The sequence below is a fragment of the Chionomys nivalis genome, chromosome 1, assembly GCF_950005125.1.
Source record: "Chionomys nivalis chromosome 1, mChiNiv1.1, whole genome shotgun sequence".
Taxonomy (NCBI): Eukaryota; Metazoa; Chordata; class Mammalia; order Rodentia; family Cricetidae; genus Chionomys; species Chionomys nivalis.
The window spans coordinates 178,159,994-178,184,482 of NC_080086.1; the positions used below are offsets into that span (position 1 = coordinate 178,159,994).

Genomic DNA, 24,489 nt, shown 5'->3' on the forward strand with positions numbered 1-24,489 from the left:
TCAATTTCATGCCTGTTTTTCTTTAAACAATCTGCTCAATATATTGACTCCAACTTGTGCTGACGTATACACAAAGATGTGGTTGGCCTAGCAAAGACTAAAAAGAGACTTAGCCTTCTCCTCAAAGCTATCAACCACCAATAGCTCCTCAACTAGGGGTGAGGGCTTGTGAACCAATTCAGCATCCATGATAGCTTTTTTGACTTGCTTAATCTTGTTCACATCTTATGTAAGCAATTGCAATTATTGATAGTCACTGAGTTCAGTTACCCTGTCATGTCAGAAAACACTGTTTCAAGCTGATCCTCCCAGACTTTTACTGGCTTTTACAATCCTTATAACCCTATGACTGAGATGTCCACTGAGCCTTGGAAAGATGGGATATGATCCCATTTATAACTGAGAAACCACAAACACTTATTCCCTACACTTTTACAGTTGTGAATATTTTAGTCACTCCTCTCAACTGCACAAAGAAACTTTTCTGCTCAGGTCTACAATCGTCATAACTACTTAAAACAGAGGAATGCTTCTACCCACTGCAGCAGGCTGCATGGACATTGTTTTAGACTTGGAATCATAAAGAAGTCCAGGGTGCTTGCAAGGGTGTTTGTAACCATAGCACCACCCCACATCTTCTCAAGAGTAGCAGGGGGCAGGAAATTTATGCCGGTGAGCTCAAGAGCCTAATAGTTGGCTTCTGCTCCATTTAATTTTTTACCATGTTGACTTACAAAATGAAGCTTAAAAATTAATTTTCTGTTACTTTGAGATAGATGATGGGAAGAAGAAAATTCTGAAGTAAAAACAACAATTTAACCAAGTTAGAGTAAATCAGTTCCAGCAGAATAGACCTATCTGTTGATACACCTGATAAAATACCTCTGATGGAATGAAAAACAACATAGCACATTTTTTTAGATCCAAGGCAAGCATTTTACTTCCACTCCATGGGCACCTTTACAGAGATTTGTCTGGATATTTTCTGTTTCATGTTCTATCGCTTCCCTACACTTAGTCTCAAACATGCAAACAAGACACAGTGAAGTAAGAAGAGCCTTCACCTAATTCAGCTTTATAACACTCATTTCCATTACATTTCAGGAGAAAGTATTTGTCCTTGGACCTAACAATAACTAACTTATGCCTGCAGTTCCATATTACAAATAAGGAATGTCCAACAGTTATGGGCCAAAGTAAGCCAGTAGCTACCAATGAGGATCCAGTGGGGACAAGTTTACCTTACATATAGCCTGAGGTATGGGCATCAAGAAAACACTCTGATAAACTAATCAAAGAAAGCTGACCATTCTAGGAAGAATCAGTTAGAGGGGCTGCCCAAGAAGGAATCTGTAGCTAGGACTCAATGAACACAACTGGATCTCCAGTCACTAGAGGACATGTTTAACAGATTGTAGGGCTGGCAATTGTATTTTAGTTCGTAGAGTTCTTGCCTTGAAGGCAGAAAACCTTGAGTTTGATTCCTCAAACCAAAACATAAGATGTGGTGGTGTATGCCTATAATCTAATACTTGGGAGTTATCAGTAGATGAAGGCAAGAGAAGCAAAACTTCAAGGTCACCCTCAGCTATATAGTGAGTTTTAGGTAAGTCTGAGATACCTGAGATCCTGTATCAAGAAAATAAAGAAGAAAGAAATATGCTTTAATTTCTGACCCACTTGTTATTGTCTGCGTTATCTTGGCTGTGCCACTTAACACCTCCAAGTTTCAGTCTTCTCATCATGGGAACAGTTATTGCTTCTTCCTCAGGTATGGTGAAGAAAACAACAGAACACCTAGTGTAAACAGAGTCTCGTGAGCGTTCTTCTAGTGGCATCTTAGGATTGCTGTAGCTATTTACCTTGAATTCAAGGGAGAGAACTGCATTTAGTTTTGTGTAGTCTTTCATACTTCGTTATGGCACTCTGAATAACACAAGACAACAGTCACAGACTGAAATCCAACTGCTCTCCCCTTATCCAAAAGTGGGTAATTAAGGTTTAAAATTTTTTTTATCTGCAGCTATATAAATAAACAGCAGGCATTAAAGAAAAACATATAAGCATCCCCCTGAATATTAACCTTCATCAGGCGATGAAAGAAGACAGAGACAGAGACCAACATTGGAGCACTGGACTGAAGTCTCACGATCCAAAGGAGGAACAGAAGGAGAGTGAGCACGAGCAAGGAACTCAGGACTGCGAGGGGTGCACCCACACACTGAGGCAATGGGGATGTTCTATCGGGAACTCACCAAGGCCAGCTGGCCGGGGACTGAAAAAGCATGGGACAAAACCGGTCTCGCTGAACATAATGGACAATGAGGACTACTGAGAACTGAAGAACAATGGCAATGGGTTCTTGATCCTATTGCACGTAATGGCTTTGTGGGAGCCCAGGTAGTTTGGATGCTCACCTTAATAGACCTGGATGGAGGTGGGTGGTCCTTGGACCTCCCACAGGGCAGAGAAACCTGCTTGCTCTTTGGGCTGAGGAGGAATGAAGACTTGATTGGGGAAGGGGGAGTGAATGGGAGGTGGTGGCGGGGAAGAAGCAGAAATCTTTAATAATTAAATAAATTAATTAATTAAAAAAAAATCAAACCTGAGCAGCTTGCTCTGTCATGAAAGTTGAGCAATTCCAATATAACTCATAGTTTTTGAGACTTACTTACAATTCAACATTACAACATCTTAATTTTCAGTTTTGAGAATTATGATCATTATTACTCATTGTCAAGTTGACAGGCCCAAAAATCACCTAGGAAACAAGCCTGTGGACACACTTACGATTTATTGTCTGGATTGAGTTGGTTTAGATAGGAAGCTACACCTTCACTGTAGGTAGTAGCATCAATACATGGGCAGGGGTCCTGGGCTTTCTATATAGGGAGATTGTCCTGAGCCCCAGCATACATTACTCTTGGTTTCCTGACTGTGGTTGCAATGTACACAGCTACCATAATCTCCTACAGCCAAGATTTCTCCATCTTGCCAGACTCCAGCCTCCAACTACAATCTAAAATAAACACTTTATTCTGTACGTTGCTTTTGTTAGAGTATTTTATCACAGCCACAGGTGGAATAACTGAAAAATGTTGCTACCATAAGTAACTCTGATAAACCTGACCACTTGGTTAGCCTTAGTTAGGGTTAATTTGCTGTCATAAAACACCATGACCAAAAGCAAGTTGAAGAGGAAATGATTTATTTGGTTTACTCTTCCACATTACAGTCCATCATTGAAGGAAACCAGGGCCTTTAAGAATTTTGTACCACATGATTTTATCATATGCACTCCCTTCCCAAAACTCTTCCCAAATCTAACCCCTTCCCTACCCATGCTACTTTGTGTCATTTTGGTTTTATCCATCAACACCAACTTCTGCTGCCTGAATTTCTTTCTTGGATGTGTGGCATTCCACTAAAGCAAGGTCAACTTACCCAAGGTTTTACTCTTTAAAAGAACTGATTCTCTTATGACTGAGTAATACTGTGTTTGTCTTTCTGGGTCAGGGTTACCTTACTCAGGATTTTTTTTTTTTAGATCTATACATTTGCATGCAAATTTCAATATGTTATTGTTTTTTACCACTGAGTAGTACTTTGTTGTGTAAAAGTACCACAATTATACATTCTTTAGTTGAGGGGAATCTAGGTTGTTTCCAGGTTCTGACTATTACAAATAATGCTGCTATGAACACAGTTGAGCAAATGTACTTATGGTATGAGTGTAAATCCTTTGGGTATATGCCCAAGAGTAGTATTGCTGGATCTTGAGGTAGATTGGTTCCCAATTTACTGAAAAACCACCCTGCTGATTTTCAAAGAAATTGTATTAGTTTTCACTCCCACCAGCAATGGAAGAGTATTCCCCTTACTCCACACTTCTCTAGCATAAGCTGTCATCAGTGGGTTTTTTTTTATCTTAATCATTCTGACAGATGGTATCTCAGAGTTGTTTTGATATACATTTTCCTGATGGCTAAGGATGTTGAGTAGTTCCTTAAGTGCCTTGTGGTCAGTTGAGACTCGTCTGTTGAGAATTCTCTCTTTAGATCTATACCCCATTTTTAATTGGATTATTTGGTATTTTTAGATGTAGTTTCCTTATTTTGAAGATCATCCCTCTGTCATATGTGAGGTTGGTGAAGAACTTTTCCCATTCTGTAGGATGCCATTTTGTCTTGTTGACTGTGTCCTTTGCCTTATAGAAGTTTCTCAGTTTCAGGTCTCGCAGTGTCTATGCTACTAGTGTTATAGTTAGGAATTTGGCTCCTGTGCCAATGAGGTCAGGAGTACTCATAAGTGAGTATTAGACAAAAAACAAAAAATACCATAAGTACATTTGCTCAACTGTGTTCATAGCAGCATTATTTGTAATAGTCAGTCAACAACCCCAGAGAAGTCAGAAAACAAGGAAGACCCTAAAAGAGACATTCATGTATTCCCCTTGGATGGGGAAATAGACAAGATCTCCTGAGTAAATTGGAGTGTGGGGGAAAGGAGAGGGAAGAAATGGAGTAGGGATGGAAGAAGGGGGGAAGGGGAACATGAGGGAATGGAATGATCAAAATGGGGGAAGAACAAAAAGAGAGAATTAGGAAAGAGATATCTTTTTTAGTTTTTTGTTGTTGTTGTTGTTGTGCTCTACCACCACCCAGCTGGAAAGAGATATCTTGATTCAGGGAGTCATTATGGGACTAGCGAGAAGCCTGGCACTAGAGAAATTCCTAGGGATCCAGCTAAGAATCTAAGCAGTAGTGGAGAGGATGCTTTAACCTCCCTTCCCCTATAATCAGATTGATGACTAACTTAATTGTCATCATAGAACCATAATTCAGTAATGACAGAAACAGGTGCCGAGATTCACAGCTAAGCACTGGGCTGAGCCCCTGGGGTCCAGTTGTAGAGAGGGAGGAGCAATAATATGAGCAAAGATCATGATGGGGATACCCACAGAATCAGCTGACCTGGGCTAGTGGGAGCTCACTGGCTCTGGACTGACAGCAAGGGAACCTGCATAGGATCAAACTAGGCCCTCTGAATGTGCATGACAGTGGTGTGTCTTGGGCAGTTTGTGGGGTCACTGGCAGTCTTCATCTATCCCTGTGCATGAACTGGCTCCTTACAGCCCATTACCTATGGAGGGATATCTTGCTCAGCCTAAATACAGAAGAGAGAGCTTTGGTCCTGCCTCAAGTGACATGACAGAATTTGTTGACTTCCCACGAGAGCTTCACCCCCTCTGGAGGTGAAGCCATCCAGGCATTGAATGTAACTGATCTTGCCTCCACAAGAAGTTGGAAACTGGTTACGTCCACATTAAATGTGCAGATAACTGCTCTCAGTGAAACCAGTGAAAGCAAAGACTGCCAGTCCTGTTCACTTCTCTCTCTCTCTTTACCTCTCTTTACCAACTTCCCCTCCCACCCTCATAACTCCCACACAGGTCTCCTCCTCTCCTGTAGGCAGAGAAGATTCTCAGGATGTCTTCACTTTTGCTGATGAGGTTTCACTTTCATATCCCTAGTCACTCTATGTAAAATACAAATTTTATCAAAATGTCAGAACATTGTACAGAATAATCACATTGAAACAATCTTGGCAGTTTTATGAATGAAAATGAGCTCACGTATTCTTAGGAATAGAATACTGGCAGTTAGTCTGATGAGATCAGGAATATCAATCATGAATTCAAGATTCACAATTCATACAAAATTGCTGTGGTTAATTTATTATTCAGGGTTCTCTAGAGGGAGAGAACTGTTCAGAACACAAGGCTAGATGTCGCAGCTGGTCTTCAGTACACACCAGAATTCTGAAGAAGTAGGCTCTAAAGTCAGTGAAGGAATGGACTTTTCAGAAAGAGCAAGGGCAGGCAGGCAAAGAGAGCTAACGTCTATTTTCTATACTCTTTATAAAGGTTGCCTGAAAAAGGTGTGGCCCAGATTTGTAGGCTCAAAATATCTAGATTAAAGGAGTATCTTTCAACCTAAGTAGGCCTTCCTACTTCAGATGATTTTTTAAAAAATATCCCTCACAGGAGTACTCAGACACTTGGGTTTTAGTTAATTCCAGATATAGTCAAGTAGACAGCCAAGAGTGGTCACCACAACTCTGCCTCTTCCCAACTTGATACAGAATCATATCTTCTTATGTCTTACTTGATGTTCAAATGAGAACACTAAGCAGATAATAATTATGCCTAACAAAACTATTCCATGGATAAACACATTATATATTTAACCAGGTCATAATTATGCCTAAATATCATAACTATCCCTCTTAGAGCCAAAAATGCATTATAAATTTTAGAACAGGGGGAAATGTCCCTTCAGGGATATTCTTTTAGTATATCAAACTTAAATATGACAACCACTAATACCCTCTTTATTGAAGTGACATTACAAATAAAGAAATGGAGGAAAGAAAACACAAATATCTGTATAAAGGCATTCTTAACAAAATATGGCAGAAATATTCACATCAATTATAATCCTCATTTCTGTAAGTCACCTAGCCTTAGCTGATACTCCTCTGCTAACCATTCTGTATTTTTTCCACCTTCAGTGCGTACCTCAACAAGTCTTGGATTTTTCCCTGGAGGAGTGATCCATACCTTCAATCCTGGCGGGTCTGTGTCCTTTGTCATCCTGCCTGGGTTAGACTGTTGTAGTTCCCAATTGACTTTAATCAGAGGCATATACTAAAGACTAGCTGGGACATCTAGCCTTGTGAACTGAACAACTACTAAATTTTTGAACCTTCTGATGGTAAACAGCTATTATAGAACTAACTGAATCTGCTCCTCTAGCGAACATTGACTAATACAGAATTTGGTACCAGAAGTGGTTCTAGAGCAACAGAAATAAAAAAAATAATTTATTGGCTGAAATAGGATTTTCAGTTTACCAACGCCTATATTAAATGAAACCTCTAGAGTTACTAAAACCTCTCCTAGAAGCTCAGAAAATACTGAAGACCCAATGTGTTAACTATTTTTAAACTTAAGGAAATAAATTTGACTATCTCAATTCACCAATTGTGAAAGGCAAAGGAGTTGGTGACTCTATGTATAAAACTGGACAATTTGTGAATAAATAAGAAAAATAATGATGCTGGTTAGTAGCTCCTAGGACCTCTGGATTAATTGCCAAGAAAAAGAATGAGCTCCATGATGAAATTAACCAGCCTCTAGGATCTCAGAATATGGTGAAGTACAATGAACTCAGTATTAAAATTGATTGGTTCCAGATAAACATAAGCTATCTAAACATTTTTAAGTGTGCCCTGGAAGGGAATTCTCTCTCCAGCAGCTGCAGAGTCTCAAAGTTGTGAAAATCAAACTAAAGCACTCATTATAAGGCTGACTGGATTACATTAAAAATTCAAGCCCTAAACTTGGAGGTTACTGGCAGCTAAAGTAAGGGTATTAATTGGTAATGAATGGGATCCTATAACCTGCTGTGGAGATGGGGGGGCTATTGGAGCTGAGAACTTTGAACCCTCAGATTCTCTATCTCACCTAAAGAAGCAGTCTTTCCACTCTCAGTATAAGATGAACTGCCACTCCCAACCCCCGAAACATTGCCTTTTCCACCTTGGACTGAGGAAATTAATCGTTCATTTTTCTACTAAGCCTGCAGTGACTACCTCTGAAGAAGATACCAGATAAGGCAATGCCAATGTACCTCAGGGCCTCTAGACCTATAAGGCTAAGTGGGCTCCTAGAGGAGACATAGAAAGTGTTCCCTGATGATTGTCACTATACTACTAATGACCTTAATGAGTTTGTTAAGTCATTCAAGCAGAAGTCTGGAAATAATGGTGGCAATGGATTCTAAGGGTGTGGGACAATGGTGGATGGAACACAAAACAGCATCTGGCAAGTTTCTTGATATGGATCCACTGAGAAGAAACTGATGCTTAATATGAAATCTCACACAGTTTTCTTTTACCGTGTTAAAAGTTCGAATGGTTGGCTAAAGTATTTGTCAAATAATGGCCTACTGGAAAGGAATTTAAGATGCCTAATAAATATTCCTTGGCTTAGTGTTGATGAAGAGATTTAAGGTCTGGGGAAAGTTCAATGCTAGGGTGAGTATGCTGTATAAAACCTAATCCTACCCAAAGGGAAGGCCCATGACCTTCACTAATCCTACAAGATTAGTGAGGTATTAGCAAAATAGTGAGAGGGGTACCAGCACATTTCAAGAGTTTTGTTGTAGCCTATTTCCTTATGTCAGATCTTAGGGTTGGTTGGGGATGCTGTTGTTCAGCTGGCTGAATTAGATGTAATAGGTTTATTGAGCCCCAAATGAGCAGGGGTCAGGTGGCAGCACTGAATATCTAATGGCAAAGTGATCATAGTTATTGTAATGGGCAGCATTGGCAAAGCAATTGTTACGGTGGCATGATTTGTGTGGACTTTTAATACTGCTAATCAATCATGGTTTTTCCAGGTACAAAATAGATAAGCAGCCTACTGCATTTTTGTTTGAGCTGTATAAGTAGAAAAACTCTCAAACATATAAAAGAAAGACTACAATGGATCATGGCAAAGGGAAATCTCAGCCTGTGAACCAATTTCCAGACTTGAGCCAGTTTTCAGATCCAGACCTTTGAATGAAGGTATGGCTAGGTTGATAAAATACCTAAGAGTTTTACTGTTAGCCTTCCCAGTCCTTCCCCAGAGAGACCTACAGCCTTTTACAAGGGTAGCTATATACTAGGGGAAAGGAAACAATCAGAATCTGGGGTCTTTATTGATGCTGATTCCTGGAGACCCCCAAGAAACATTGTGACTGACCAGCTAAATTAGGGACTTATGGAGCTCAGGTTTTGGCTGAAAACCCATTCATAATTGGTCTGGTGGTTTCCCAAATTCATCCCATGGTTATTTCCATAAATTTGGAACATAAAATTGGGGTAACTATACATAGAAGTTGGTAGAATTCTCACATTGGTTCCTTGACCTTTGAAGTAAGGGCTTTTATGGTTGGAAAAACTAAATGGGAGCTTTTAGAGTTGCATCTGCCAAGAAAAATAGTGAATCAAAAACAATACCACATCCCTGGAGGAACTGAAGGCATTAGTGCTACCCTCAGGGATTTGAAAGATGCCACAGTCATGGTCCCAATCACATCTTCCTTTAACTTTCCCAACTGGCCAGTGTGTAGGTGGAGACTGCTCATTCATTTCCTGACCAACCAGACCCAAAACAAGCACACAGAAACTGTATTAATTAAAACACTGGTTGGCCTGTTAGCTTATGCATATTTCTCACTAGGTCTTGTATTTTGAATTAACCTATTTCTATTCATCTGTGCACTGCCACAAGGTTGGGGCCTACCAGTAATTTTCCATCCAGCATCTGCGATGCAATAGGCTCAAAGCAGATTCTTTGTTAACCAATGGTATTCACAGCATACAGAGGGGAATCCCAGATCATTAGTGGAGAAGACAGACTGATTGTGGAGAATGAAAATTGACTATGGAAAACTCAGCCAAGTGGTATCTCCATTTGTAGCTGCTATCCCAGATGTGGAGTCCTTAACTTGAGAAGATTAACATATCTCTTGATACATGACATGCAGCTATTGGTCTAACAAATGTCTTTTTCTCAGTAACTGTCCATAAGGACCACCAGAAGAAATTAGCTTTCATTGTCAAGATCAGAAGTATAATTTTATAGCTTTACTTCAAGGAAATATTAACTCTCCAGCCCTTAGTTCAAAGGGATCTTGATTGTCTGTTTCTTCCACAAAATGTCACATTAGTTCACCATATTGACAAAATTATGCTTATTGGATCAAATGTACAGGAGGTAGCAACCACTTTGAACTTGTTGATAACACAAATGATCATCAGGGTATGGTAAATAAATCCAACTAAAACTCAAGGTCCTTCTACCTCAGTAAAATTCTTAGGAGTCCGGTGGTGTAAGTCAAGCAGAGGTAGTCCTTCTAAGGTGAGGGATAAGTTATTGCACTTGGCCCTACCACCACCAAGAAAGAAGCACAATATTTAGTGGGCCTAAATATTTGGATCCTGAAGACAGCACATTCCCACTTGGGTGTCATCTACCTAGTGACTATGTAAGCTGCCAGCTTTGAGTGGAGCCTGGAACAGGGGACGGCTCTTCAACAGGTGCAGACTGGACTGCTGTACAAGCCATGCTACCACTTGGAGCATATGATCCAATTAATCAGATAGAACTTTTGGTGTCAGCAGCAGATAGGGATGCTGTTTGGAGCCTCTGAGAGGGCCCTATGGATGAATCACAGAAGAGATGTGAGATTTTGGAGCAAGCAATTAAGCAGCACCCCTCCAACGGCCTCTGCACCAATTCCTGCCTACAGGCTCCAACCCTGCTTCACTTCCTGACTTCTTTCAGTGCTGGACTATGATGTGAAAGTGTAAGCCAATAAGCCCTTTCCTCTCCGACTTGCTTTTGGTCATGGTATTCCATTGTAGCAATAGTAACCCTAACTAGAACAGACATCAAGCTCAAGAGGAACCAGTATTCACCAGGTAAAGACAATCAGAATTAATTTTCCAAAATTATCTTTTCAGTTAGGGTTATTACTATCTGTTAGTTCACTAATATAAAGACACACTTTTAAGTGCACATCTTCCTGCTTTGGGAGTGACTAAGTGGGTGAAATACTTTCTGTGTAAGAATGAGCACATGAGTTCTGAGCCCTAAAGCTCATGTCAAAGCTGGATCGTGTGACACATACTGCATATACCGGTAACCCAAGCACAGGGCATCAGATATAGGAGGATCTCAGGGGCTCCCTGGCTGGCCAGTGTATCCCAAAAGTGGACTCCTGTGTTAGTGAGGTACCCTGTCTCACAAAATAAAATTGAGAAGCAACCAAAAAGAGCAGCATCGGTTTGTGGCCTCCACACACACATACAAGTAAGTATGCAGGTGAAGGAGAGTTAGGGGTACATACGTAGGCAAGGAATACAAAAGCAAGCTCCTTGACAGGGTGACTTCATGTTCCCAAAACTCATTGACAAAATAAGAGAAGGAACAGGAAGAAGGTTCAGGGGCCTGTATATAAACAGAACCAATAGAGGAAGGTGAAGTCCCACTGGCCCCATTAAATACCCAAGCCAGAACAAAACCTCCCATCCAGAAGGAATAAAGCTATTACTTTCACTGTTCTTGAAATTTGGACTTCTGTCCTTCACTGACATTCAGTTCTTCATTCTTCTCTGGCAACAAGTTTGTCAATCCATAGATGACCACTAATGCCCATTACAGAGGCACAAACTTGTAAAAACATGCATGCCACACACTCAAGCATGAAATGCACATATTATTCCTTTCAACTAATATAGTAGCACTACAGAATAACCTCTGATAAGAAATAAATATGAATGAAGAAGAAAACATTGTTTTTTCACTACTTTGAATCCATCAGGCAAAAATATAGGTATAAACCTATTTCTAGTATGCACCCAGATAAACAGAAGATGACAGAGAGCATTTCCAAAGTCTGACATAACTTTTTATGAAATGTCTCTAATCTGGCAAAGGAGAACTAATTTACCCATAGCATCTGATCACCAGAATCAGAAACTAATCCAATCTGCTTTCAGTGGATTACAGTTATACTCAGCACTCATCAAAATCTTTTCAGACTTTGTGGCACTATGTTGTACAATATCAAGCTCATAGTTTTGCCTTCATTGAACTAATCTATGAGTCAAGTAGACAAGATGCAGCCTGGGAACCAGATTTTTTCAAATGCCTTCACCGCTCTTCATTGTAACTCTATTTGTCCACTTTCTTAGCAGTAAATCAGATGGTAAAGAGCCCTGTTAATTTGCCAGTCAAGATACAGAAATTTATGACTTCATTACCAAATCATCATTTCACAGGAATTTCTGTTATGGCTTTTTCTTCTTCATTTTATATTATTTTCTTTTTAAAATAAGATTTATTTATTTATTATGCATACAGTGTTCAGCCTGCATGTATGCCTGCATTCCAGAAGAGGGCACCAGATCTCATTCTAGATGGTTGTGAGCCACCATGTGGTTGTTGGGAATTGAGCTCAGGACCTCTGGAAAAGCAACCAATGCTCTTACCACTGAGCTATAATCACTATGATTTTTTTCAATTATGAATAATAAGGTTAGCACAGTATTTCATGTATTTAGAACCCAGCAATTATCCTAAGTGAACACACACACACCAGCCTCTCACATTCAGACCCAAAATTCGCTTCCAAAGACATTCTTCTTTCTTTCCTCCTTTGTGTCCTTCCATCCTTTCTTCTTATATTTCTTTCTTCTTTTCTCTCTTTTCTTCTATTATGATACTTGGAACTTAACTTAGAACTTCGGGCACATGAGCAAAGTAGTCTTCTACTAAGCTGTATAACCTGATCTTTGTGACTAGTTTTTAGAAAATCATCCCTTTTCATGTGTCTTAATGACAGCTCACTAAACACCTAACTCCTTAAAAAAATCCTTTACATCCTATTTTGTTGAGAACAGAGAAATTTATAGCTACATAAAATGTTTTAAAGAAATATAACCTTCATTTCTTCCCCCAGTGCTCTTCCCTAAACCCATTACTACTGATTAAAAAAAAAAAAAAAAGAAAAACTTTTCTCATTTTACATACTAATTTTAGTTCCCACTCCCTCTCTTCCTGCTGCTTCCCTCTACCCCACCCCTCATCCACCCTCAGAGGCGGTAAGTCTTCCCATGGAGATTCAACAAAGTCTGGCACATGACTTTGAGGCAGGATCAAGGCCTTCCCCCTATATCTAAGCTGGGCAAGGTATCCGTCCATAAAGAATGGGCTCCAAAAAGCCAGTTCATGCACTAGGGATAAAGTCTGGGCCCACTTACAGTCACCCCACAGTCTGCCTAAGCCACACAAATGCCAACCACATTCAAAGGCCCTAGTTTGGTCCTATGTTGATCCCCCACTGTCAGTCCAGACTCAGTGAGCTCCCACTAGATCAGGTCAGCTGTTTCTGTGGGGATCCCCAGCACAGTCTTGGCACCTTTATTCATATTACTACTCCTCCTTCTCTTTGACTATACTTTGGGAGCTCTGTCCAGTACTTAGCTGTGGATCTCTGCATCTGCTTCCATCAGTTGCTGAATTATGAGTGATCCACACCCAGAAAGACAGACATGGTATGTACTCGTTTACAAGTGGATATTAGACATAAAGCAAAGCATAACCAGCCTATAGTCCATGACCCCAGAGAAGCTAGGTAGCAAGGAAAAGCCTAACAGAGACATACATGGATCCCCTGGGAAGGAGAAATAGACAAGATCTCCTGAGAAAATTGGGAGCATGGGGTGGGTGAAGGGAGGGTGGAAGGAGAGGGGAGAAGTAGGGGGAGGAGAACATGAGGAAACTGGATGGTCAAGTTGGGGGAAGGACAGAGAGGGAAAGCAAGGAAAGAGATATTTTAATTCAGGGAGTCATTATGGGGCTAGCGAAAAACCTGGCACTAGACACATTCCCAAAATCCCCAAGAATGACCCCAGCTAAGACCCTAAGCTAAGGTGGAGAAGACACCTAAACTGTCCTTCCCATGTAATCAGATTGATGACTACCCTAATTCTCATCATAGAATCTTTACTAGCACTTAATCCCCACTTTCTTGTGGGGAAAAAAAAGTGAATTTATTCAATGCTGCATGAATGTACATGAAGTTAGGGCCATATATGGGAGCATGGGTAGCCTCTCCAGGGTCACATCCTTGAAAAAAGCACTCTCCCTCCCTGTCAGGGAATATGCTTTGTATGAGACTTGACTGTTTAAATGTGGTTTGTACTCGGGCAAACTAATACTGAATCAGTAGGAAGCCAGTCATTTCGTTTTTCTCTAATTCTCTACTGATTAATTGGGTGAACATTTGTTTTTTCTTTTTTTTTTTTTTTAAGATTTATTTATTATGTATACAGCATTCTGTCTCCATGTATGCCTGCACACCAGAAGAGGGCACCAGATTTCATCATAGATGGTTGTGAGCCACCATGTGGTTGCTGGGAATTGAACTCAGGACCTCTGGAAGAGTAGCCAGTGCTCTTAACCTCTGAGCCATCTCTCCAGCACCTTGTTTTTTCATCTCTGTAATTTTACTGTATGTATTTGTACCATATTCTTCGGACATTGTTATTTAAGGCTCTATCAATGAAGATGAGCAGAAAATCCCTATTGTTTTTTATTTAACTCAGATATTAATGTGATTCTCGACAAAAAAGTACTTGACTCTTATATTTTTGGTTGTGAGCCTAGCCTTTAATGGCTGAGACATCTCTCCAGCCCTACTGCCAGGTGGTGGTGGCTCACGCCTTTAATCCCAGCACTTGGGAGGCAGAGACAGGCGGATTGCTGTGAGTTCGAGGCCAGCCTGGTCTACAAGAGCTAGTTCCAGGACAGGCTCCAAGACTACAGTGAAACCCTGTCTCAAAAATACAAAAAAAAAAAAAAAAAAAAAAAAAAAAAAAAAAAAAAAGTACTTGACTGAAACAGAGATGCAATTTGTTTCTGTAGGCTTCATCATAAAAAGTTATGTTTTATGCTAACTATTGCCAGAAAGACTAATTTTTAATTGATATATTTTTTATCAGGTGCATGACCTTTCATGGTAGGTAAGTTGGTCTCAACATTGCATCCAGCAATATCAATGTGAGAGTGCTTCCATGATAAACAAAGCTTACCCATTTCCTTGCGAATCTTTATTGAGTTATGATTAAAGTCAACTGTTTTTAATGTATCGTATTATTCAGTCTTTTCAAGACCTTAAAAAGTAAACCTTGACTGGATTTATGGAAGCCTGAGCTGAACCTGGTTACCTTTATTTTCTAATTGCTCAGTTACAAACTCTCTTTTCAGTTTTTGCTGTCGCCATCCTTTCTAACTCCTATAACTAACTCAATAGTTACTATGACACCCATCTCAGCAAGGTAGTCAATATATTGTATCCATTTCAGAACTTTATCAGATCATTTCTTTCCAAGAACTAACTCTTGACAAAACTCTTAACAGGACTGGAAAGTGTAAGATGCAGTTTAAGGGAAAGCAGGCATTGATCCTAGATCTTAGGGTTAAGAAAAGTGCCCATGACTGTTCTCAAGTTCAAAACCTTGTACTGATTCCTCATATTTTGTACTCAACAATGGTTCAGTGGGCTCATCCTAAGTCCCAGAGGTTGCTTGTGACATACTAGATACATGTGTCATACAAGTCACCAACCAACTGTCCTCATTGTGTAGATATTATAGGATTAAAACATAGGCCCATCATGTTGTGGGTGAGTGAATAAAACATGGCAGACATAAAGATGTTGGGGTGTCAAGTTGTGACGTCACAGTGTGAGCCCAGAAGACTGCATCATCTGGTCATTTTCTGCTTTACCTAGCCTAACAAGCATGCTCAGTCTTTCCTCCTTCTGAAATGCTTCTCTCATACTAATGTTCATCCACCCTTTTGAAAGCTTTCACTCATTTCTTTTAGGACATTCTGACCTCGTAGTTTCTTATCTGCATGCCAGAGCACTGTAAACACAGTATACCACTGAAAGCACACAATGTTGTCATTCTCAGCATTCATTTATTTAATTTTCAAACATTACAACAAACTTACTGAAGGAAATAAATACGCTGGCTTACAGGGATTTAGTAACATTGAATAGTAAAACCCGAAAGAAGCAAAACTCAATAAATGCTTTATGAAGAGGGTAAATATGTTCCCCACTTAGATACTTAGGTGAAAAAAGCCATTTTAGGTACACACATTAAGCTTGACAATCAGAGATGAAAAGTCATTTTTAAGACCTTAAAAATATGAATTTCAAAAATATATTGTCATACAAAAATAAGATTATTATTTTTTAAAGTTTACTTTTTCATAAAATCTAAATATAAATATTTTTCAAGAAAGAATAGTTTAAAACTATAATTATGGCAAGTTAGAGAACTTCTTTGTTAAAAGATATAAATGTTTGTTTTCTTGAAGATTTAAACCATTGATAAATTACTAAATTTTAACCAATAGCAAATTACTAGAAAACAAATTAATAAAAGACATTCATTTATAGAAACTGGATTTTATTTAATCTTCACTCTTCTTAGACTGTTAACCCTGTAGCTATGATAGCCTTTGAAATTAGTTAATGATAAAAGAATATATTTTGTCTCTGTAATTCTAAGTAGAATCTTGGTTCTTTATATAGAACTGTTTCTGAAAGACAATGTCCAACTTTCAAGTGATGGAAAACCTATAGTAAATATTTCAGATACTGTGAACAGATAGAGAGAACAAAGAGATACCCACTGAAGTCCTTCCCCGGCACACGAGGACCAGCTGTGGCAGACGATATGATATCTGTCTGATTGCTACTATCAACATAGGTGTGTTTCCAGTTGGTAAGCAGAGCACTGGGTTCTCCCATGACAAAGGAATTAATGCAAATGTCTTCAGTGGCACACACGCTGACAGAGCTCACTGTTTCTATGTCATCTCGTGCCTTACAGTTCAAGTTGGCGTAACAACTGCAATGGAAGTTTTTGGAAAAGTACTGTAGGTCATCAAGGGTGGGATTGCCACGGATTACATACTTTCCATTTTTCAAAACTTGAATCTGAAAATTTTGGGGGCTCAAGTGAAGGTAGTCATCTGAATTCCAGTCTTTCCTCGAACATATGCCTTGATCCTGGCATAGTGTTTGGCTGCACATTTTGGCTGCCAGGGTGACATTGATTAAGTAGGGATTCAGTGTGGTCTCCATGTAATCATGCAAGTTCAGACAAGATTTCTGTAAAATCATAAAATAGAATATCAAGGCATCAGTTCTATGTGACAATATACTGCATCAAGCAACTCTTAGAAAACAAAGCGATAGATACACCATATTGTTAGAAAGTACACTTTTTCACTTTAACAAACAATATTGTTTAACCAATTTTGTTCGTAACATTCTTAAGTTCTGTGGGCCATTTCATGGCACTAAATAGTTATTTAGCTGAGACTCAATTTTGCCACGAACCTTCACAATTATTAAAAAAATTAATTAAAGGAATGAAAAGTTTCAACTTTTAAAATATGGGCATTGAATCTCTCTAGCCCTGATAGTTGGGGTCACTGCTTCATAAATGGCCTTCAGTATGACTTGGAAATATCTCCAACCTTATAAGTTTTAGTTTCCTATTTGGAAGACCGCCAAATAAAATTAATTAATTTGATTATGCTTAAGTTTTATCACTTGTAAATTAAAGATGAATTTTAAAGCCTGATCCATAGGACTATTTTGAGAAGAAAAGGAAAAATACACATAAACATGGTTAAATTGGGATTACGATTTATTTAATTAATCATTAATTATAAAAGGCCATAGTAAAAATCATATTCGTCAGACAAGTTTAAACAGCATCAAAAATAGTTCTCAAAGTGATTGCTCAAAACAAATGGGTTCAAATTGTATGGTTTATATAAATGTTATAGAATTGTGTGTGCATGATAGTATTTTGGCAAATTTTACAGAATTTGAGTGTTGAAAATCTTAGCACTGGTATACATGAGAACTGAAGATAAAAATTGATTAGGCAGTTTAGGAATCTTTGCTGGAAGAAAAAGAGTTCTGGTTCCTAGCTCCTTGTTATCTCTTCTATAGGAACACTCTGCTTAGAAGCTATGCATCATGGGGCTGTGGAAATGGCCACCAATGGGCTGGATTTAAGGCCCATTCCATGAGATGGAACCTATGCCTGACAGTGTCAAGTGACCAAAAATTTAAAACTGGATGGGCCATGGGCTTAAGGGAAAATCAAATACTATTGTTTTGCTAAAGGAAGGTAGCAATAAAATGACTCCTAATGATATTTTGCTATACTCATAGACCAGTGTCTCACTACATCGTAATTAGAGAAACTTTCTTCTGCCGTAAATGGGAACTAATAAAGAGATCCACAACTGGGCATTCTGCAGAGAAAGAAAAGTCTTATAACTCAGTCTTAAATGACTTTATCATATCCCTTAAGATACAGGGCTTAGGGCATTCTGTAGAAGAGAAGGCAGACAATAGCCAGAGGAGATAAATGGCACCAAGGAAACAGTGCCTTTCAGGCAAAACATGTCTGACACACATAGCAGACTGTGGCAGCATTGATAGGGTCTACACAGATCCGAACAAGACAGAGCATGGGCAGTGAGATGGGCAAGTAGACAGGCGTTTCCATCCCCAACCAAGAAGCCAGCTCCAAAGAACAACCACTCACAAAAGAAAAATTAGTTTCTCCAAGGGGGTCTCACCACACTTTATGGCAGGCTCCATGCCCAGCATGAGATAACACAAAATAAACTCAAAAGTATTAAGGGGATTTTTTTGTCTATATTGCTTTGTCTGGGCAATTTTTTAAAATTTACTTGTCTTTTTCTTGTATATTATCATTTCCATTTTGAGTTTTTTAGGATTTTTTGTGAGCATGTGTGCACACGCACAGGCACACATGCATGTGTGCCCACACATGTTTGCATTTCTGTGCTCCTTCTTAGTTTATTCTTGTTTGCTTTGTTTGGTCCTTTTATGCCTGTTTTATTTGCCTGTTTGCTTTATTAAGAGAGAAAAAAGCATGGAGTTGGAAGGGTAATGAGGCAAGGAAGATATGGGAGGAGATGAGGGAGGAGAACCATGATCCGAATTTATTGTATGAAAATAAATTTATTTTCAGTAAAATAATAAAAATAGAAGAAAAAGTAGGAGCAGCAGGAAGAGGAAGAAGAAGAAAAGAAAAAGAGGAAGAAGAAACAGAAGATAAAAAGAAAGAAGAAGAGGAAGAAAAGGGGGAGGAAGAGGAGAAGAAGAGGAGGAGGAGGTGGTGGAGGAGGAGGAAGAGGAGGAGAAGAGAAGAAGAGGAGGAGGAGAAGCAGCTGTCCATTAAGATATGAGTGAAACTCTAGCCCACACAACAGTACCTTCAGGTAAACAGCTTTGAAAATAGATATCTGGATGTCCCTGGTAGAAATAGCTTATTATCTATTCCCCAATTTCAGCCTATCTCCTAAATGATTTAAGATTCCTGCTCAAGTGAAGAATGTTATAGGAGTCATAAAAGACATTAGGAGGGAACCTTCCCTCTAGCCATGGGTGAAGACATGAAGTTCTGATCTACTTCACTTCAAAGATTTAATATTACATGTTGTTGCTTCTTCCTTTAAAAGTTATTCCTCCAAGAGGCGCTCTCTCTCTCTCTCTCTCTCTCTCTCCCTCTCTCTCTTCTCTTTCTCTGTCTGCCTCTCTGCTCTTCTCCCCTTCTCCCTTCCCCCTCCATAACCTACTAAATAAATGTCCAATCTCAAAAAAAAAATAAATAAAATAAAAGTTATTCCAAGGCAAGCTCCATGCTCAGTAGTAGTTGACCAACACAAATGGTCTCTGGTGTGTGTGTGTTCTCAGGGATTGCTATTTGTTTCATTTTGGTCTGTTTTGGTATTCTTTGTATCTTGGTGGGGTTTAGTTTGTTAGTTTTCTTTCTTCTTTGCTTTTAAATTTTTAGTTTGAAAGATACAGGGGAAGGAGAGAGGGAGGGAAAAAGGAAGAGGGATAAATTTTAAAAAGTATAAAGGTGGGTGAGTAAGGAAGTGAGAAGGAACTGGGAGAAGTTAAGGAAGGGAAAAATGATCAAAATACAGTATATAGTAGGACTCACATGCCTATATTCATTGACAGTAAAGCACTTCTAATATCAACTATTTTAAGTACTTTTTCTTTTTTAATGTTCCAGAAACAGTTTTTATTTATATTTTTTATTTTTTATTTAATTTTTCTTTTTATTGAAAATAGATTCTTTTCTCAGAAAATACATCCTGATACAGTTTTCCACTTCCTCTACTTCTTCCAGGTTCTCACCACTTCCCCTCCCACCTGGTTCCACTCTCTTTCTGTCTAACATTAGAAAAGAACAGACTTCTAAAAGATAATATTAAAAATATAACAAAATTATAATAAGAAAAAACAAAAATTTTTACATTCATATTGAAAAGAACAAACCAACAGAAGGAATAGAGCCCATGAGAATGCACAAGAGACCCACTCATTTACACACCTAGGAATACCATAAAAACACTAAACTGTAAGTCATACTATATACTCAGAGGATTGGTGCAGACCAATGTAAGCCTTTTCATACCGCCTCAGTCTCTGTGAGTTCATATGTGGTTTGAATGTTGATTTAGAAGGCCTTGTTTTCTTGGTGTCCTCCAGTTTCAAGTGTGCACAGACTCTGTCAGTATTCTTTAATGCCATTTTCTCAGTGCCAAATAAATGAAAAGTTATATCAAGTTCAACTGACACTGCAGATGTTTTCAGAGACAAAAGTTAGGCAACAGACAGACTAGGGGAATGAGTATGGTTTGAGGATCACCTTATATGTATTCTATGGAAAGATTTAAACTGGCCATAAAAGAGATATTAGTATAGCCACACTAGCCAACTTCTAATTATCAATCTAACAGTACTGAATATGGAGCTGGGAACTGAACATATCACCATTACATAGTACGGGCATGTGATGTGGCTAGCATTCATTCTAGGAAGTATTCATCCTTATATATTTAACAGACAGATCTACCCAGCCTCATGAACTAAAGTAAACATGAAATAACAACTGGCATATTTTGAGCATTAGTCATTTTTATTTATTATAAAAGCATATTTATATTTGTTTCATATTAGTTAATGTTTTTAACGTTAATTTTACATCTTTTTATCTATTATACTATATCATCCTATCATTTTTAAAAATAATGGTTGTGTTTAACTTGCAAATTCCCGAACAAAAACAATAAAGTCTCATAGGTTAGGACTGGTAGAACTGGCTTCATCACATCATTGGACGTGCTAAAAGTGGAGTGAAGGGAAATGGTTTTCTTTGTACTTGTTTTTGTTCAGTTCTAATAGCTGCCAACAAACACAAAACTCCGCAATCACCAGTTTCTCAAGTTCTCGGGAATCAGAGGGAAAGTGACAGATGATTCATGGGAATATAGGTCAGAAATAATAAATATCAAAGATAAAATGAAACTGATCATGGATTGGGGAAATTTAGCAGAAATGTATTGAAAGAGTCCACAGGAGATAATGTCAAGACAGTGCCTTGAGTGACATGAAAGTTGAAGACTATCTCTGAATGAATCATACCGAAGAGACTTGGAAGACAGGGTAGAACGTCAACCTGTACCTATTTTTCATTCACAAACATTACAGTGAATTTTTTTTTAATAGAGGAAGAAACCAAATCTTATTACAAGTCAGTGACTGAGATCTATACCCGCTTGCATAAGACAGGAAATCACTTCCTTCTACAAATAACCAAACACACAGGTGCTGTACTGAGACTGTATGGGGTCAGCCTTCTCTTGGGAGGTGACACCTAGGAATGATTGCCTCCTGTCCTGATGTGCCCATGTGAACAAGACAGGCTATGGAGATAAGACTTCCAGGAACCCTCTGTTACAGACCCATAAGTCCGCTCTCATCGCACTATAACCTGTACTGTTTGTCTCAGTAACTACTACTTATAAAGATGACAAAAGTAAGGGGCAGATAGATCATTCTTGGGATCTATCATTCTTGGGATTCAATGTGAAGAAGCCATGCTATTTGAGGAGATATACAGGTAAAAGCCCAGTGGCTTACCATCTATTCTCTTTCCTGGTATATAACACACACACACACCCCATTCCGATCTTTTTCTGAGAGCCAGAACTACAAGACACTCTGCATGACCCTGCTTTGCACTCTGATCCTACATTTCCCTCCTTATTCAATATTCATTGGGTCTATTGTGGCGGTGGAAAGGGAAATGGTGAGCACTTATGGCTGTATTTTGTTGTGCATATAGGCATGATTATTAAAACATTAAAATGACAGAAATATCTTCATCTATTCCTTACTAATTCAACTTACCATGCTTCGTGCTAGACTAAGAGTTCCCCACATTACCATTCCAGAGGCACCCAAGGCAACTGTTTCACCAATTGTATTCACAAGGTCATTCTAGAAAAGACAACGAGAAGAGTTATCCTATGGGGATGAAGTGAAGGTAATAAACATTCAACAGTAATACCAAAATTAAACATGATCCCACAATTTAAATATCTTCATACTCTCTAAACACCTTATACACAAGCATTTTGTGACTGTTTTAAAATGGAGACTCTTATTGCTCTAATACTTCTGCTGGCAAAGGAACATACCCATTAATAAAAAAGAGAAACAGTTAAAGTATAGTCTATATTATGTATAATTTTTCATGATATGAGTATCTCATAAGATTACAACCAGGATTCAAGTGCTGGGTTGGGGAGGTAGATTGGTTGGTAAAGCAGATGCTGTGTAAGCATGAGGACCCAAGCTCCATCCCTAAGACCCACACTTTAAAAAATAATAGTGGGGCATGGAGGGGAAACCTTGCAAACTTGCAAACTCGGGGAGGGAAGAAGGCAGATCCCTGGGGCTCACTGGCCAGATAGACTAAACTAATGGGCAAACTTCAGGTCACAGCAAGAGGGTCTGACTCAGAAATCAAGGTAGACATAAGGAATGACACCTGAGGTGAACGAACCCTCACCCATACCAAAAATTTTACTTTTAATTTAAAAAGATTTTGCCTCATTTTAAAAGACTTGTTCTCATTTTTCCTCCATTACAGACATTACAAGACACATTCTAGATGTGTATATCCATAAATATTAAATGCCAAATTTCACTCTTTAAAAGCAAACTTCTGTTCAGCACGGAATTTTAAAATTCATAGTAAAATGATCTCTTAACTGCCCTTCCTTGATTTACTTACTTGATGCAGGTACTGGTAAATTTGATCAGCAAACACAATGCGAGTATATACAAAAACAGGAACTGGATTCTGAGGGTCCTTTGTTTTAGACACCCTAATGGCCTCTTGCACGCGATTTCTGACATAGAGTGCTGCATTTGGAGACGACTTCAAATTACTCCTCAAATATATAGATGGGTAAAGGGCTGTACTTTCCTTCCAGATCCAGGAGAGTTCATTATTTCTTTCTTTTTCTATATCAGGGCAATTTCCATTGTAATTGGGGTCTTGAAATTTATTGTTATAGCAATCAGGAAAAAGATAAAAACCCCATAAGTGATTTGGCCGAAGTGATTTCCCCAATTTTAAAGTCTCTTCCATAAAGGTTCTTGCTGCCTGTTCAAATTCTTTTCTGGCCCTGTTGGTGACTTCTGTTAAATTAAGTTGTCTATGTTCTTGCTGGATCAGTTCAATAGACTTATTCTTGTAAATATCCTTGGGTTTCCAGTTTCTTGACCATGTGGGCCTCCAGTCTTCCCAATCTATGATAGCCAGGCCCACATTGTCTATTGGCATGTAACGCTGGATGTCTTTCTTAGATTTTTCCAAGTGATCTTTTAGAGATCCCAACTGGGGTATCCCCCCATAAAGACTTTTTTGTGAGTCGTCTATATGAGGATAGAGGCCAAGTCGATCAGTGTAAAATATTGTGACAGGCTGACCCGTGGCAGTTTTTCTGGGGCTTCCTACTAAAGAGAACAAACTAAGATCTAGTGGCTCATTAAACTTGGTGAGACAAGACTCAGTTGGGGCATTCCAGACCCAGAGAAAAGGTACATTAGGGATGAGTGGGGGTGCTCTAAAATCCTCAGTCAAGCAACACGGAAGCAAAAGGAAGACTAATACTGTCTGGGGTGCTCCATTAGACTCAAGAAAGCTCCCAGGAAAGGAGTGCTTCAGATACAACACCCACATTGCAGAGAATTAATTCATTAGGACGCAAACACTTATTTCTTCCAATATTTCTTCCAAACACTTATTGGCCTCTCCAATATTTGGTGCAAAAGGTGAGAGAGACAGGGGCATGAGGGCCACTCTGACGGTGGAAGTTGATGACTACTCTACAGTGAATTACTCTTCTTCTTGCATCGTGTTTCAGGAATGTTTTGTGACAAGTTGGATAATCTATAACTAAAATAAGGAGAAAACGGGAAATTTAAACTTTATTATATTTGGATTCGAAGGTTGGCTAAGTCCTCAACATTGATTACAGGCACTTTAATTCAATTTCAGAAGGTAGAATCTCCTACTATGTTTAAATCAATAAGGTTTTCTCCTCTTATATATGGTAGAAATTCTGTAACAGCTAACTTGTCTAATCTCCCAAAATCACATCTTATCCCATAGATAAATAGATGTAACTATGTTTCCATTTTCCTTCCTATAGTCATCAGATGCCTTAGCAAAAACAAGTTGAAAGGAAATTAGCTCTTGCTTATCAGTGTTAAAAGACCACTCTTGTCACTATATGGCAAATTCTGCAAACAATTTCTCACACAGTTGAAAATGTTTGCCTTTTCATGATTCATTCATATGCGTGACTGTAGTGATGATATTAAGAACTAAACCCAAGGTCTTTCTTGTTCATGAAGCAAATACTGTTGC

At 38.8% G+C, this 24,489-nt stretch overlaps 1 protein-coding gene across 1 annotated transcript; it reads right to left on the minus strand.

The window, feature by feature from the left end:
* Window positions 1–16,271: 16,271 nt before the first annotated feature.
* Window positions 16,272–23,799, minus strand: LOC130886529 (hyaluronidase-5-like). The gene is made up of 3 exons (XM_057788446.1): window positions 22,846–23,799; window positions 21,957–22,046; window positions 16,272–16,808 (listed from the first exon to the last, which is right to left on the minus strand). Exons 1-3 carry the CDS (start codon window positions 23,797–23,799, stop codon window positions 16,272–16,274), a joined length of 1,581 nt encoding a protein of 526 aa, XP_057644429.1.
* Between the last annotated feature and the right edge of the window lie 690 nt (window positions 23,800–24,489).